Raw genomic sequence first — 16,822 nt, 5'->3', positions numbered from 1 at the left:
TCTGGCCCCTTTATGAGCTGTTTCAGCTCACTGCAATAGCAGAAGACAAAACAAGCGCGAAAGCCTGGGGTCTGTGTTGTTGTCGTTACCATGTTTAGCAAGTCAGATCAGCTCATGGTAGGGTCTGATGGGCGGTGGCCAGGAAGAAATGGTGGCTTTGAGAGCAAGGGAGGAGGGACAGATGAGCAGCAGCATTTACGCACGCTCACACCTTTCCCCCTCTCCTCCTAGCAGGCCCGTGGGAGTTGCCTGAGGAACTGTAGCCCCTACACCAGTCACACTTAGGATTCTTGTATAGAAACACACCTGTGTATATGTATGAATATACACAGACACACTTATGTATATGAATATATATACACACATACATACCCTTCAGTAGTTTAACATTATATTTTTTTCAGTGCCTGACAAACTCATTCTCAGTGCTTCCGATTCCTTCCAAATCGGAAGAGCCACAGCAGGGAGATGTGGTTTGCCTTGATCACACTCCATGGCCACACGCAGTGGTGACGGATAAAACAGCTCCAAGAACAAAGCCCTGAGGGAAGGGTGGCCTCCTAGCTGCCACCAGTTGCCCCCAGCCCTTCAGGGTGGACTCCCCATGTGGACAGGTGTTTCAAACACAAGTGTGCTAACCAAGAAAGCTGACACAGGCTATTTCATGTCCACCTGCTCTAAATCATACTGGTGATACTTCAGAATCTTGATTACTGAGTACCGAGTACTTCAGTAGCTTGATTAAGAATGGCTTTTTTAAAGTGAGTTTCCAATTCTTGTGCTGACCCCTTGCAGCTCCTTCCCCAGAAGACACACCCCTCTCCTGCTGTGGGCCATCTTTCTATTCTTTCTGGGAGTCTGCAGCAGCCCTGCAAAATTTTTTAGCTCATATCTTGATCTGTCAAGCACCTCTGTTCTCCTGCCATGCCAAATCCAGGGATTCCAGTTAACAACTTAACCTCCTGGGGAATTACAGTGGACTGTTACCACCAGCTTTGCCTTTTGAGCTAAGAAGTCAAAAGTCAGAGCCTTGCAGACCAGTGTTCTTCGGAAGAGCCTGGTGAGACCAGCTGGGTGTCTCTTGGTGCAATCTCATTTATTCCAAAATCTGATTTCACCATCTGAACAGCAGCAGCTGGTCCTCAGCGTTTCCAAAGCAATGTTGCAGTGTCAAGGGCTCCATCCTTCTGCTTCTGCTGAGGAGGCGCACGGAATCGGCCCAACCTGCTAAGCTTCTCGGCCTTTCAACCCCCCACAAGTTGGCAAGCTGCGCTCCGGTGCACTGGCAGCGTCAGGACTACCAGGACATTTACCACGGGGGTAAGGAGTTCAGACAAATCCAGGAAAAATAAGCCTAAAACTCTCCACGCAGTGGCGAACCTTCCCATTTTCCCTACACACTCCTGGTTTTGCTCTCATGTTGGTGTGGTGGGTTGACCCTGGCTGGATGCCAGGTGCCCACCAAGCCGCTCTATCACTTCCCTCCTCAGCAGGATAGAGTGGTGAGAAAATAAGATGAAAAAGAACTCGTGGGTCAAGATAAAGGCAGTTTAATAAAGGAAAAGCAAAGGCTGTGCAGAAGTGAAAGAAAACACAGATTTATTCTCTACTTCCCATCAGCAGGTGATGTCCAGCCACTTCCTGGGAAGCAGGGCCTCAGCATGCATAGTGGCTAGTCCAGAAGATGAACGCCTTAATAACAAATGCCCCCTCCCCTCCTCCTTTCTCTTAGCTTTTATTGCTGAGCATGACACCATACAGTATGGAATATCTCTTTGGTCAGCCCGGGACAGCTGTTCTGGCTATGTTCCCTCCCAACCTCTTTCCTACTCCCAGCCTACTGGCCTTTGGGGGCAAGGAGGTTGGAGAGACAGCCTTGATGCTGTGCAGGCACTGCTCAGCAGTAGCCAAAACACTGGTGTTACCAGCACTCTTCTAGCTACCCATACAAAGCACAGCACTATGAGGGCTGCTGCGGGCAAAGTTAGCTCCATCCCAGCCAGGCCCAAGACAGCTGGTGATCCTCACTGAGGATCGCAGCCAGCACGTCACAGCGGCAACAGATTTAAACATACAAATTCTCTCCTGAATTAGTAAAGTATTTTAATACTTCTAAGACTATGGGTCTGCATGTGGGAGAAGGACTTTGCAGATCTGGCCTGTCAGTAGTTGAAACTACCTTAAATTTTAGTTTGATTTTCCTTTCCTTCTACCACTAAGTTGAACAGAGTTGAGCTAGGGGATACTGAGGCAAAAGGAGCCAAGAGGGAAACGCCAGTGAAACACCTCAAAGCACGCAAGGGGTGTTCTTCTATGAAGGAGACACGGACAACAGCCCAGCTGAAGTGCCTCTACACCAATGCACGCAGCATGGGCAACAAGCAGGAGGAGTTGGAAGCCGTTGTACATCAGGAAAACTATGATATGGTGGCCATCATGGAAACATGGTGGGATGACTCGCACAACGGGAGTGCGGCGATGGATGGCTATAAACTCTTCAGGAGGGATAGGCGAGGCAGGAGAGGTGGTGGGGTAGCCCTATATGTTAGGGAGTGTCTGGATAGTTTAGAGCTCGATGATGGTGACGATAGGGTGGAGTGTCTATGGGTAAGAATCAGGGGGAAGGCCAACAAGGCAGATATTGTGGTGGGAGTCTGTTACAGACCCCCCAACCAGGATGAGGAGACAGATGAACTATTCTATAAGCAGCTGGGAGAAGCCTCACGATCACTAGCCCTTGTTCTTGTGGGGGACTTCAACCTGCCGGATGCCTGCTGGAAATACAATACAGCAGAGAGGAAACAGTCCAGGAGGTTCCTGGAGCGTGTGGCAGATCACTTCCTGACACAGCTGGTGAGGGAGCCAACGAGGGAAGGTGCCCCGCTGGACCTCTTGTTCACCAACAGAGAAGGACTTGTGAGCCATGTGATGGTTGGAGGCCGTCTTGGGCAGAATGATCACGAAATGATAGAGTTTTTGATATGTGGTGAAGGGGCGAGGGGGGTCAGCAAAACTGCCACCTTGGGCTTCTGGAGGGCGGACTTCGGCCTGTTTAGGAGACTGGTCGAGAGAGTCCCCTGGGAGGCAGCCCTAAAGGGCACAGGAGTGCAGGAAGGCTGGACATTCTTTAAGGAGGAAGTCCTAAAGGCACAAGAGCGGGCTGTCCCCAGGTGCCGAAAGACGAGCCGGCGGGGAAGAAGACCGGCCTGGCTGACTAGAGAGCTCTGGCTTGAACTCAGGAGAAAGAGGAGAGTCTACGACCTCTGGAAGAAGGGGCAGGCAACTCAGGAGGACTACAAAGCTGTAGCGAGGCTGTGCAGGGAGAAAATTAGAAGGGCCAAAGCTGAGCTAGAGCTCAATCTGGCTGCTGCTGTAAAAGACAACAAAAAACACTTCTTCAAATACATTAGCAGCAAAAGGAGAGCTAAGGAGAATCTCCAGCCCCTAGTAGATGGGGGAGGGAACACAGTGACCAAGGATGAGGAAAAGGCTGAGGTACTTAATGCCTTCTTTGCCTCCGTCTTTAATAGCAGGGCCAATTGTTCTCTGGGTACCCAGCCCCTGGAGTTGGAAGATAGGGACGGGGACCAGAATGGAGCCCCCATAATCCAGGGGAAATGGTGAGTGACCTGCTGCACCACTTAGACACTCACAAGTCTATGGGGCCTGATGAGATCCACCCGAGAGTACTGAAGGAACTGGCAGATGTGCTCACCAAGCCCCTTTCCATCATTTACCAGCAGTCCTGGCTAACTGGGGAGGTCCCTGCTGACTGGAGATTAGCAAATGTGATGCCCATCTTCAAGAAGGGCCAGAAGGAGGACCCGGGGAACTACAGGCCTGTCAGCCTGACCTCGGTGCCGGGGAAGCTGATGGAGCAGATCATCCTGAGTGCTATCACACAGCATGTAGAGGATAACCAAGGGATCAAGCCCAGCCAGCATGAGTTCATGAAAGGCAGGTCCTGCTTGACCAACCTGATCTCCTTCTATGACAAGGTGACCCACCTAATGGATGAGGGAAAGGCTGTGGATGTTGTCTGCCTGGACTTCAGTAAAGCCTTTGACACGGTCTCCCACAGCATTCTCCTGGAGAAACTGGCTGCTCATGGCTTGGACGGGTGTACTCTTCGCTGGGTAAAGAACTGGCTGGATGGCCGGGCCCAAAGAGTGGTGGTGAATGGAGTTTACTCCAGTTGGCGGCCGGTCACAAGTGGTGTTCCCCAGGGCTCTGTGTTGGGGCCAGTTCTGTTTAATTTCTTTATCAATGATCTGGATGAGGGCACCGAGTGCACTCTCAGTAAGTTTGCAGATGACACCAAGTTGTGTGGGAGTGTTGATCTGCTGGAGGGTAGGCAGGCTCTGCAGAGGGACCTGGATAGGCTGGATGGATGGGCTGGGGCCAATTGTATGGGGTTCAACAAGGCCAAGTGCAAGGTCCTGCACTTGGGCCACAGCAACCCCATGCAACGCTACAGGCTTGGGGAAGGGTGGCTGGAAAGCTGCCAGGCAGAGAAGGACCTGGGGGTGTTGGTTAACAGCCACCTGAATATGAGCCAGCAGTGTGCCCAGGTGGCCAAGAAGACCAATGGCATCCTGGCTTGTATCAGGAATAGCGTGGCCAGCAGGACTAGGGAAGTGATCGTGCCCCTGTACTCGGCACTGGTGAGGCCGCACCTCGAATACTGTGTTCGGTTTTGGGCCCCTCACTACAAGAGAGACATTGAGGTGCTGGAGCGTGTCCAGAGAAGGGCAACGAAGCTGGTGAAGGGTCTGGAGCACAAGGCTGATGAGGAGCGGCTGAGGGAGCTGGGGTTGTTTAGCCTGGAGAAAAGGAGGCTGAGGGGAGACCTTATTGCTCTCTACAACTACCTGAAAGGAGGCTGTAGAGAGGTGGGGGGTCGGTCTCTTCTCCCAGGTAACAAGTGATAGGATGAGAGGAAATGGCCTCAAGTTGCGCCAGGGGAGGTTTAGACTGGATATTAGGAAATTTTTCTTCACTGAAAGGGTTATCAAGCATTGGACCAGGCTGCCCAGGGAAGTGGTTGAGTCGCCATCCCTGGAGGTATTTAAAAGATGTTTGGATGAGGTGCTTAGGGACATGGTATAGTGGTGGTCTTGGTAGTGTTAGGTTTACGGTTGGACTCGATGATCTTAAAGGTCTTTTCCAACTTATACGATTCTGTGATTCTAAGAGTACAGGCATATAGAGGCAGAGTTAGCCAGGTAAGTCCCTATTTTTAGGGAATTCCACTGAAAATCACCCAGGCAAATTATCTTTCACGAGCGAGATTGTACTTACTGTAATGAATAATTTGTTATTATTAACAAACCATAAACAGATTGCATAGACAATTTTACTGGGTTATTAGCAGACTGCAGATTATATCTGAAATAACATCAGAATGCATCCTCCTTTCAGGCACTGGTGGTAATGAACGGGCACACAGGGTATCAGAATGACTTTCACCTTTAACGAAGCGATGGGAATCTAAAGACGACACAGAAAAGTGTGATATACCTGAAGCCCTTTCACAGGCTGTAGCGCTTTACTGGACCATTATTTCTACTCGTCCATTTTCCTTTCTCCTGTTCAGTTCCCATGTTGTGCTGCTTCTTGCTCAGAAGTCCACCTGACTGCACGTCCTCCTCCTTCTGCCACTTTTTGGCTTCCTATAGCCACCAGCAGACAGAAATCAATTGCTGCTGCCAGTTGCAGGCCAGGTCTTGCTTTCCCTCGTGTATGAGCAGTCCCTGAAGTGGGCTGTCAGGTTTCAGTACTTCAGCAAGGAGAAGCCAGTCCCACGTACTCCATTAGTGATAGGCAGCCTGCACTTCAGCAGTGCAATCCTCCACTACCATGCAACATTCACATCCAGGAGGCAGCAAGTACAGTAAAGCAAACCCTTCTCAATAAATGAGTTGTAAACCTAAGTTCCACAGTCGTCGGACAGCAGTATACTTTCAAATCCGGTCATTTAAAAAGTATTAACAAGCATATAATGAGACAGCTGAAGTAATCTATGCCCTCTCATGACAGCATCTCAGCCTGGAGAACATGAACAGCACCTGCCCTTTCTGGCATGCTGAGACTAGTATTCCGCACCTACCCATAAACCCTGACCTGCTGAGCTAAGCAACACTGCAGGTGCCCTGACAGCCAGCCTTCTCTTCAGAGATCAAGAGATGCCCAATAACCTCCTCCCAGTGAGAGCTGGGGAGAAGGCCCAGCTCAGGAGAGAAGGGATCCTCAGAGTGATGGAGGATGAGTGTCCTCTTCAGTAGACTGGAGATCACTGCCTGCTCTGATCTGTTACCACACGGTGAAGACACAAGGACTGTCACTAGAAGTTTTCCCCAGCATCTTCATAAAAATTGTACAACCCATGCTGAGCCATGTGCCACTATCTCATAGCTCTACTATTTAAATCTTCCTGAAAAAGCCAGCCTTCTCTGGCGGAGAAGGACTTCCAGATGAACATGAAAGACAAGGTTCAGGCTTGGAAGGAGACCAAGTAACACAGACACCAAAAAGCTTTGCATTCTGAAAAGGAGACTAGGTGCTTCTGTAGCTAAGCAGGGCACCCTGGCTGCCCCAACCACTACCAGATTCGTTAGAACACACCATTTCCCAGCTCCTCCGTTCTCATGAGCTTATGTCAACCACAAATTCATTGGGAAGCTTGCTTGGACTTTTGCAGTAAATACTGGGATGATTTTTCTTTCCCAGCCAGACCAAAAGACTGACAAGCTGTCTCTTGTTGGCAGTTTGCAGACAGCAGCAAGAATTAATGTGGGAATGGCTGGCTCTGTTTATGCCAGTAACTCATTAAAAGAAAATAACACAGCACACTTGGTTGGCATTATTTCCTCCAGCTACACAGCAACATGAAGTTGTCTCTCTGAGAATAAAAGCTATGAAAGTTGGAGAATAAAAGCTATGAAAGTTGCCACATGCCAGGAAACTTTCACTGAACCACTGAAACTAGGATTGGACAGGGCTTCAAAATACATACTGTCTTTCCTCCTACCCCAAGACAGGCACAGCTAAAGCCAGTGGCTCCAGTTGGTCTCTTGATGACAGCGCACCATGCAGGCACATCTGAAGCGCCTATTAGCCCTGTTCCAAAACTGGCTTCATAAAAGATCTGGGCAACTGGCTACACTGAAATACTTTCTAAAAGGAAGCAGATACCAAAGGGACCAACTCCAAGAAAACCAGAACAAGAACTAGTAATTACCATGAACTATGAGGATTATCTGAGGAGTAGTTCACGAGAGGGAAGTTATTTTTACAAATTGTGTCCACTGATATTAGAACTGAGCCACAGTAACAGACAACTGTGCAAACGAGAAGATTAAATGACATGTCCAGAACTTAGGTTTTTATTTTATGAGCTATTGTATGGACAGCTGAACACCAATAAGCAATAATACCAACAACAGCAGACAGCTGAGAAGCTAATCATGTAAATGGTTAAACCTTCACCTCTGTGTCAAATGTGGAGTATTTGCAGGGAAATACAAGCCTGCAGCTTGCTTTCTAAATGGTAAAGCTACAGCACTCTGTTATGTAAAAATGCTCATGGAGCTTGAAGTACGTACACAGGAAGTATTTTAATGACACAGATTTCTTCAGTCTTGAATCTATTAATTCAGCTGACAACAGTGTAGTAATTAGAAAAAAGTTCTTCTCCTTGCTTGATGTCTCTGAGAGTGACAAGCACTACACACCTCAGGTGGCTGTAAAAAAGGAAAAGCAAAACATGTGGAAGTGAACAATTATATTTCCCTTTGAATTTTTTTAATTCTTCATGGCAAGGAGCTAAAACAAAGGCTCTGTCTAGATTGCTTTTGGAAGTAATATGCGTAATGCAGGCCAGGGAGCCTGGAAAAACAACAATGAAATACAGATAGCAAATATAAACAAAACCAATATAATTACCAAAAAAAGCACAGCCTATGTGGGGATGCAAATAATGTTTTCCCTCACACATTTATTCAGAAATGAAAAGAATTAGTCAAGACAGAGAAAAAGACACTTATACAGACAGGAGGAGAAGCTACAGCAAAGTTCATGGGGCAGGAATCATTCCTCTAGACACACCTACCCACAGGTGCTAGTTGGCTAAACCCACTCTCAGCCAAACAACATCCAGAAAGACAGCTCTGAACGGCATCAGAGACCTGCTGCAATCTACAATGATGGCTGAATTCTCTATAAACCCCAAGCTGAAATCAGTGACTGGCAAACAGTTTTCTTACAGAGAGATTTAGGAACCCACCCCCTGAACTTCCTTTAAGTAAATGACCATGCCCTAAAGCTGAAGTATCTATTCTAGGAAGGAGAGCACATTCTTCTGATGAATGTGAAAGTGAAGAACAGCATCAACCCAAACAGTCCCCACTACTAAGAAATTTAGTGTGAGGCCATTTTGAAACAAATCAAACAACAACAAAAAGGTAAACACGTACTAAGAATTCTTTTACAAGACAGAAAAAGATTTAGAAACCAGATTACCTATGTTGTCAGCACTGTAAATATCACTATCAAAACAAGCAGCTAGGAGCAGATGGGATCTTTTTTCCCGTGGCTGTACACTGGGAGAACTGATGACTGAAACACTGTATTTTCTTGGACAGATTCCAAGGAAGAGAGCAAAACTCCCCCTTCCTGAAATGGTCCCATAGCTTACCTCTGCTAACTGCGTTTTCACACTTCAAGTACAGCATCCAGGCTTTCTGAGAGTTCAGTCTTACCGCTTCTTTTATTAGCGTTTATTTATTTATTTATCTGCAGATTACAAGTGCATTTTTAACCTTGCCTCAACAAAGTCTAAGTCTAATCAAAAAAGCTGTTTTTCCAATATGCACCATAACTTTCTCCAACCAAAATTCAGAGTTCTAAAATAGCTCCAGAATTACATTAAAAGTCTAGATGATCTGCTCTAGAATCCTTATACATCCTCTAGATGAAGAGGATTATTTGGTTCCCGAAGGTAGCAACTGCACCAGTCTTTGGTGTGTTAAATTCAGGACCAACACTACAACTTACTTTCTCACACCTTCAAAGTTATTCTTGAGTACATCCCAGTACAGGACACTCACTTCCAGACATACTGTCTGTCCTTGTTGTCCATATTGCTCCTTGTACATATTCATCTAATTATTAGTCACTTTTCCCACATTTCCAAACAAAAATCTGAGAAAGGTTTCTACGTGTTTTCATTTCTAAGAGAGGTGGATTTTCAGGTCATAATGAGGATGTTGTAATTGTGTACTGTAACTAAAAGTCACATGCCTTTATACTGCATAGTACTTCACTTGTCTCAATACACATTAATTCTAGGTTTCTTCTAGCAAATTCATCTGCTTACTCCTCACATAAGCAGAAGACGTGGAGAACAGGAGAGTAAGAAGCCTAAATCTCAGCTACCTTAGAAGGGCTTCTATTGGTTAAGGGTTGCTAACTACTTTTGAAATACATACTGAAAAACCTCAGTAGTGTAATATAAGGAAAATATAACTAGTGCTTTAAGGGATTCAGAAGAATCACATTATAGTGTAATCACTGCTTGTAAAACTGTGTCTTCAGAGCTATGCTGATCTCATTTGTGAAGATGTGGAAAAAGGGACAAAAAAAATAGTCTTGAAAAATCACTGAGAATTAGTCTATTTGAAGAGCTAACTCTTCCATACAGGTGCACGCTTTTGTGTAATTCATCTTCATATGGAATAATGGAATAATATTACTCTTCAACCATGTTGGGTTTGTTTTTGGTTTTTCTTTTTTTTTCTTTTTTTTTTTTTTTACACATACAGTACGCTTTGTATCATGCAAATCTATGAGCTCTTTGATTTGCTGCTAACCTCTCTATGTCATGGCTGTAGACGATGTTTGGAAGATACTGTTTCAGTTCTACTGGAAAATATCCGGGCACATCAAACTCCTGGTAACACACGTTGGCTGCTTTTTCTAGAAATAAGAAAAAAGAAGTCTCTATGATACTCTGAAAATCTTAGATAGGGTTTAGAGATGTGTAAAAATATCAAAGGTACTGCTGCAAAAGTACCAGATGCTTCATCAAACCTGGAAATCATGCCTCTGTTGGGAGCTACTACACTCCTCTGAAGTCCTGTTTTGCATTTACACAAGAGATACACAACCCACTATAGGAGCTTTAATTCATCCTTATTGCATTGAACAGGATGACCTGATGAAGAGCTGGGCATGAGCCAGCAATGTGTGCTTGCAGCCCAGAAAGCCAACCATATCCTGGGCTGCATCAAAAGAAGCATGGCCAGCAGGTTGAGGGAGATGATTCTGCCCCTCTCCTCTACTCTGGTGAGACCCCACCTCGAGCACTGCGTCCAGCTCTGGAGCCCTCAGCACAGGAAAGACATGGACCTGTTGGAGCGGGTCCAGAGGAGGGCCACAAAAATGATCAGGGGGCTGGAACACCTCTCCTATGAGGAAAGGCTGAGAGAGTTGGGGTTGTTCAGCCTGGAGAAGAGAAGGCTGCGGGGAGACCTTATTAGTGGCCTTTCAGTACTTAAAGCAGGCTTGTAAGAAAGATGGGGACAGACTTTTTATCAGGGCCTGTTGTGATAGGACAAGGGGTAATGGTTTTAAACTAAAAGAGGGTAGATTCAGACTAGATATAAGGAAGAGATTTTTTACAATGAGGGTGATGAAACACTGGAACAGGTTGCCCTGCGGGGTGGTAGATGCCCCATCCCTGGACACATTCAAGGTCAGTTTGGACGGGGCTCTGAGCAACCTGATCTAGTTGAAGATGTCCCTGCTCACTGCAGGGGTGTTGGACTAGATGACCTTTAAAGGTCCCTTCCAACCCAAACTATTCTATGATTCTATCATTATCAACATGTACATGAACGGGCACAACTTGCATAGTGCCAGGGGTAGCTTACAGCATTGCTAGATGTTGTTAATATACAATATTTGCTTTTACAGTTAAAAAAAAGTCTTGAAAAAAATTTTCCTGGTGGCCAAATATGTCATAAATACAGCCAAGGAGAAAATCAGCATCTGTCCAGCAGAAAGAAAGGCATTTTCTTTACATGGACATTGGACCTGGAAGAAACAGTTTAATGGGACAGCCCTTTGTCTCCGTGCCAGTCAATATGTGGTTTGCTACTCCAGCAACCTTTCTGGATACTACTTGGACGCAGGGTATCTTTAGTATAATGCAGGCTCTGAAAGCCATTTAGAAGCTAGGTATGGTAGCAATTCAACTTTCTGTATCTCACAACCATTCCCATGAGTTATTTATTCCCCCAAACCTTAAGACCAACACATACTGTGTGAGAAAGAATATATATAGTTCCCCTCTCCATGTCCAACAGCTAGATCATACCAACAGTTTCCTAGATTTTGCACATAAATGTAAGGAAGTCTGAAAAAAGTATTACAGTTCAAACTCTACGTCACTCTGTGTATAGTTTTCTCATGAAGCATACTGGAACCATACTGGGGAACTTGATCTGCAACTCTGTGTCCTGCCTCAGCCCTGCAGTCCTTTGCCAGATACCCTTTCCCACCATCCCACATTTTGGGATGTATGCCTTTCATTCTGAATACCAAGAGGGAGACTGGGGGATCTGGGAGAGTCAATGAGAAAAGCACAAGGACACGTGAAGCTTTGCTAAGCTGAAGGATTCTAACACCCAGCTGTCACAAAAGGCCTCAGAAACTCCTTATCCCGTAAGTGCTTATCTTGTTTTAAACAGCACTATTGTCCCCCAAGATCAGTATCTGATTCTCTGTGTCACCTCCAAAATAATTTATATTCATACAGACAGACTCAAGCCTGGAAAATTTACCTGGCAACTTACCATGGGAGCAGTTGTTGACATACTGTCCCACCGCCAGTGGGTTTTGCAGGGCAGCTGTGAGCCAGCTCTCATCACTCATTTGAAATGGGCCAAGTTGATCTCTCCTGCTGCAAGACCTGAAATGACCGACAGCGTTAACGTGAATCACTGCTCCTTCACTTAACAGGCTATCTGTCCTTCCTCCTGTAGAAGTGGCTGGCTAAAGTCACTGGGTAAAGTTACAGCTGTCCAACCCACCTGGGAGACAGGACAACACTGGGGTGGAGGGGTGTGCGCATGGACCAACACCTTGATGATACTTTAAAAAGTACATTTAAACCTCCCACTAGTGTGTGGTGTCTTTCAGACTCCGGTGGAAGAACCCGCACAAAACCATCAAGTACAATTCCAGAAATCAACATCAAATGTTACCATTACAGAAGTGTCAACACATCTTGTTCAGCTCTAAAGATGTGAAGGCTCATTACAATATCAACTTCAAACTCATTCCCGGAATTAAAATCTGGTATTAGTAGGTATTAGTATTCAAATTATGTATTATTTTAGATCATTCTGTTTGTTATTAATTTTATTCTCTTTTCATGTCATATTTAAACACAAATTGCTACAAATTATATTTTAAGGTAAGCTACAACAGTTCAGGCTAGCTGCGTCAGGGGAAGTTCAGGCTGGATGTTAGGAAAAGATTCTTCATGAAGTGGTCACGGCACCAAGCCTGTCAGAGTTCAAGGCGCATCTGGATGACGCTCTTAGTCATATGGTTTAGTTTTACGTAGTCTGTAAGGAGCAAGGACTTGCACTCGATGATCCTTATGGGTCTCTTCCAAAGTGAGATGATAATAATAACAACAACAATAATAAAAAAAAAATTACTGCTCCCTTCTTAAGTGCTCATCTGTAGACCGGAGCCGGAGTTACCAGATTCACCCTTCTGGTATTAGCAAGCCCATAGAGAGGCTTTTTTTTTTTTTTTTTTTTTTTTTTTTTTTTTTTTAAATCCACTAAGCAGATTTGAATACAGTGCAGGAGCATCTCAAAATTTTTATGCTACATCCTGCTCCCATTAAAACTATTTTCTTTACAGGAAAACAGTATCTGTACATCAAAATGCATCTTGTTGGTATTACAGAGGAAGACACAAGTACATAACAGATCACATCCAGCAGCTCTTACCCTTGTGTTGTTTGCATTACGAGATACACGTAAGTGGATGATACTCAAATATAACTCAGTTTAGGGTAAGACAACAGGGAACCGAGATTTAGTATCTCACCGTTTTAAATCAGTTGAGTGACAATCCCCTATGTCTTTTGACTGCTTACCTGTACACTGATCTTGATATTCCTTTATCGTTCCCATCAATAAGGACGCCATCTATGCACCTAAAAATAAAGGGATTGCCAAGGGACTGGAAAAAGATGGGCTCATGCTTTCTGTATACTGTACCTGTTGCAAGACAGATATGATTATTTCAGAATAAGTAAACTGTCAGAGTGGGCTTATGATATCACCCAGTCCCCTTCCCACAGAAACTCAAAGGAGACAGAGGGGGTAGGAGAGAACTCTCAGTTAATGACATTAACACTTGTAAACCTACAAGCTTTTAGACACACCTCTGTGGGATGCAAAAAATATCTGCATGAGCGGAGATATTCCAAAGAGAGAAGCCATTGAAGGAAATCATTAAAGAGAAGGCCTGCGTCTAGTATCCATGTGAGAGGTAAAGCATCACAGCCAACTGGCCAGCTTCAGAGAGGAAAATGTCAAGTGACTTTTGTTCAGGAAAGCGCAGCTGAAGATACTAATCTGTTTTGTTACTACTGTGTCAGGACTCTCCAAAAAGCACACACACAGACAGCAAAGAACCTGAAACACCCCCTTCCACCACCCTAATCAAAAGAGATTTTGTTTGGTACAGGAGAGGGAAAATGCCGAACCAAGAACAGACAAATTCATTTCAGCAGACTGTTTCCCAAATCTGTGGACGGGATTTAACCTGCCCTGGGTTCCAAGCACAGAAAAGTCACAGCAGACTGACTTGCAATTTTTCATGACATTGCAGTCCTGCAGCCCTTACACCCGCTACATCTTCCGCAACTCTGCAGAGATCCTGCATTGCAGCTTGCGATTGAGCTAGGCGAAGGCCCCACCAGCAGGCTGCACTCACTGCCAAAGAGGCAGGAGAGCACTGACCTGCTCTCTCCACAGGGTCCCTTCCCCAGCCAGCAGCCCTGCTGTTCCTTCATACCCCTGAAAAAGGAAGGCATTTCAACAGCTCATCTTCTTTGTTTTGCTAGATGAGCTGCTAGTGGAGACTCTCAATGAACCTACACTCACATTTAGTATGTGCCTGAAATTTGAAGCAAGCTGCAAGGTTGCAGGCTCATTCCCTGTGGTTTTCATTTGACAATTAGTCCGTTTACCAGTCAATGGTAACGGCCAGACACTCCTGCTTTGGCATGGCAAAACATGCTCTGCTGCCCAACGCTTGGAGTGGTCCCAATCCTGCAACCCTGGCACAAACTAGAGACTGCCTGCAGGGGATGATTCTGTTGACAGATGAAACTGAAAACAAATCCAAAGCATTTCAGCAGAGCTGTCCTAGCTTGGCCATACTGAGTTACAAATCTTTTTAAGAAAAGTAAGCAAACACAGTTCCAAGAAATGAAGAGGAGGAACAGAGAAGCACTGATTTTCCAAAAATACTTTATGGAAGAGAGTTCCACTAAATAAAGGGTTTATTTCCCTTCTCCAATTTGTTATTTTTGTGCTTTGAAAAAGTTCATAGTCTTGTCTGCTGATCTGTGTGGAGATCTCAAAACCTCATTTTTCAGATCCTTATCCAAAACAGAAACCCCAAAGAATTAAACTGTATTGTCAATCTACTCGAAATTGCTCCCATGCATTTGTGTTTAAAGAATCTGGAACAACTTTTCTAGCAGCTGAAAAAATCAGACTTTGAGTACTGAAAGGTTTTTATAAACAAAATTACCCACCCCCAGTATTGCTGTGCTTATTTCCAAAAGAACTCTAGTCAGTTTATACAGAAATATTCTCACTCACCATAACTAGTGATTTTGTTAAGGAATGGCAGAAATAAAACCCATAAAATAAAAATTAGTGTAGAACTTTGGCATTCTATAATTAGATGGTTAGAAATCACATCTAACTTAATCAGAAAAAAGAACATTCCATTACCAGGATACATAGATACAACCATCCCTTTCGGTACAAAACCTTTGGTAACAAAGACTCCAGTTCCAGCAGACACCAGGGAACTTCGGTCTCGAGTAATACTGAACCCTAGTGTATTAAACAGAACTTCCTCTGGACTAAACACATGTTGACTCTGATGGTTCCATGAATTTACATTTGATTGCTTCTGCTCAAGAGTCAGTAATTCCAGATATTTACATTTGATTTCTGGAAGTAAGGCCAAAATATGTGCTTGTCTACTGAAGTCATTTATGAACAGAGCTTTAAATATTTTCAGTAGTGTTTCAAAGACGTCTTCATCAGAGATAATTTTGTCTTGGGAGCTCTCGGAAACATATCGGAGGGTCCTGTAAAGAAAAAAAGTATTTTAAATGATTACATTTTTCCTAAATAAAATACAGAAGAGCCATTTTACAGCACCAACTTACGTACATTGTTGTTTCAAACAAACCCAAACTCTAAAAAATATTCTTTCATAGCTGTCCTACTATAAAACTGTCATCTGTGTATTTACAGCAAGGCAAGCAGGTTAAACCCCACTGAGCTCTCAGTGACAAACATACCAAAAATCAAATATATGTGATTATCAAAGTTTATAAAAATAAATAGTTCATTGCACTTTAAATGAGGCGAGGACAAATATTGTGCTGACTAGGGAGATTTTAATTTATGCTACTTATAACAATGTCGTACTCATTTAAATTCAAGCACTTTTACCTTTAAAAAGAAGGCAAACACATCTTAACGAAAAAAAGAAAAACCTCTCTACCTAGTTTTAACGTTAAATACCATTTTAAAGTATCCAAGTATTAGAGCTCCACGCCAGCGAAGTGACACACAAGGCTGAACCACTTTCGCAAAGCAGCCACCTCCCGGTGAAAAACCCGAGTTAGCTCCTGCGGCACCCCCGGTCACTCCGAGAAGGGGGGACCGAGGTCTCGGCCACGGCAGCTCCTCGCCCCCAGAGGGGAGCTCTCACCCAGCTCCAGCAGCTACTCGAAGCCCAAAAACCCTGCGGGAAACCCACCAGGCAGCACCGGCTGCCGCCACCTCACCCCACCGGGCGGCAGAAAGAGCGGCGGGGCGGTTCTCCCCCCAGGCGGCCTCGCCGCTGCCCGGTGGCGCCCAGGACCTGCCCCTCCGCCTCACCTGCGCTTGCGGCGGAGGTTGAGGGCCAGCCAGGGCACGAAGCGGTACTTGTAGGCGTTCCACCGCCGCTGCAGGGCTCGCAGCATGGCGGCAGGCGACCTGCGCCCGCTCCCTCACGACCGCCCTGGGCACCGCCTTCTCTCGAGCCGCGCCCGCGCAACTGCCTCAGCCAATCCCCGCTCCGGACGCGCGGACGTATTTGCGTTACGGAGCTGCCATTGGCCCGTGGGGGGCGAGCAGGGCGCGGGGAACCGAGCGGCGGCCGGGGCCCGGCTTTGGGCCGATCCGGGCCTCAGGCCCGGAGCGGCCCAAAGCGGTGCCCGGCCGCCGCTCGGCCCCCCGGGGGCTGTAATAACGGGCAATACCGCACCCGTCAGCTCAAACATCACTTAGAGGCATAAATATTGTACATGTTTAAGCAGCAGATACCAACTTAATGTAACATCGCTGTGCACTTAACACACATGAAGGCGTAATTGCAATCCAAATTTTTCAGCGTTGATTTTTTTTCTTAATTTTTAAAAAGTTGAGTTTTAAACTTAAAATTGATAATGGAAAAAGCATAGCTGTTTAAATAAAGTAAGACAAAGTACAAGTCAGCC

At 45.4% G+C, this 16,822-nt stretch overlaps 1 protein-coding gene across 3 annotated transcripts; it reads right to left on the bottom strand.

The window, feature by feature from the left end:
* Positions 1 to 7,315: 7,315 nt before the first annotated feature.
* On the bottom strand, positions 7,316 to 16,356 carry SETD9 (SET domain containing 9). Of its 3 annotated transcripts, none has more exons than XM_075488312.1 (6): positions 16,221 to 16,356; positions 15,093 to 15,418; positions 13,178 to 13,301; positions 11,856 to 11,971; positions 9,870 to 9,975; positions 7,316 to 7,742 (listed from the first exon to the last, which is right to left on the bottom strand). In XM_075488312.1, exons 1-6 carry the CDS (start codon positions 16,304 to 16,306, stop codon positions 7,655 to 7,657), a joined length of 846 nt encoding a protein of 281 aa, XP_075344427.1. In that variant the 5' UTR covers positions 16,307 to 16,356; the 3' UTR covers positions 7,316 to 7,654. The 3 variants fall into 3 exon arrangements, with proteins under 3 accessions (XP_075344427.1, XP_075344425.1, XP_075344426.1); XM_075488310.1 differs by having other exon boundaries at positions 7,317 to 7,742; positions 15,054 to 15,418; XM_075488311.1 differs by lacking the exons at positions 7,316 to 7,742; positions 9,870 to 9,975 and adding an exon at positions 10,760 to 11,621 and having other exon boundaries at positions 15,054 to 15,418.
* Between the last annotated feature and the right edge of the window lie 466 nt (positions 16,357 to 16,822).

The sequence above is a fragment of the Mycteria americana genome, chromosome Z (assembly GCF_035582795.1).
Source record: "Mycteria americana isolate JAX WOST 10 ecotype Jacksonville Zoo and Gardens chromosome Z, USCA_MyAme_1.0, whole genome shotgun sequence".
Taxonomy (NCBI): Eukaryota; Metazoa; Chordata; class Aves; order Ciconiiformes; family Ciconiidae; genus Mycteria; species Mycteria americana.
This window is presented reverse-complemented; position numbering and strand designations above follow the sequence as displayed.

Bases quoted from the DNA above. Each gene is read 5' to 3' on its own strand.
- SETD9 (XM_075488310.1), bottom strand. From the start codon at position 16,306: ATGCTGCGAGCCCTGCAGCGGCGGTGGAACGCCTACAAGTACCGCTTC. The intron at 15,419-16,220 runs GTGAGGCGGAGG...TTTTCTTTACAG, and splicing joins AACCTCCGCCGCAAGCGCAG to GACCCTCCGATATGTTTCCG. The intron at 13,302-15,053 runs GTAATGGAATGT...GTCTTGCAACAG, and splicing joins GGTTGTATCTATGTATCCTG to GTACAGTATACAGAAAGCAT.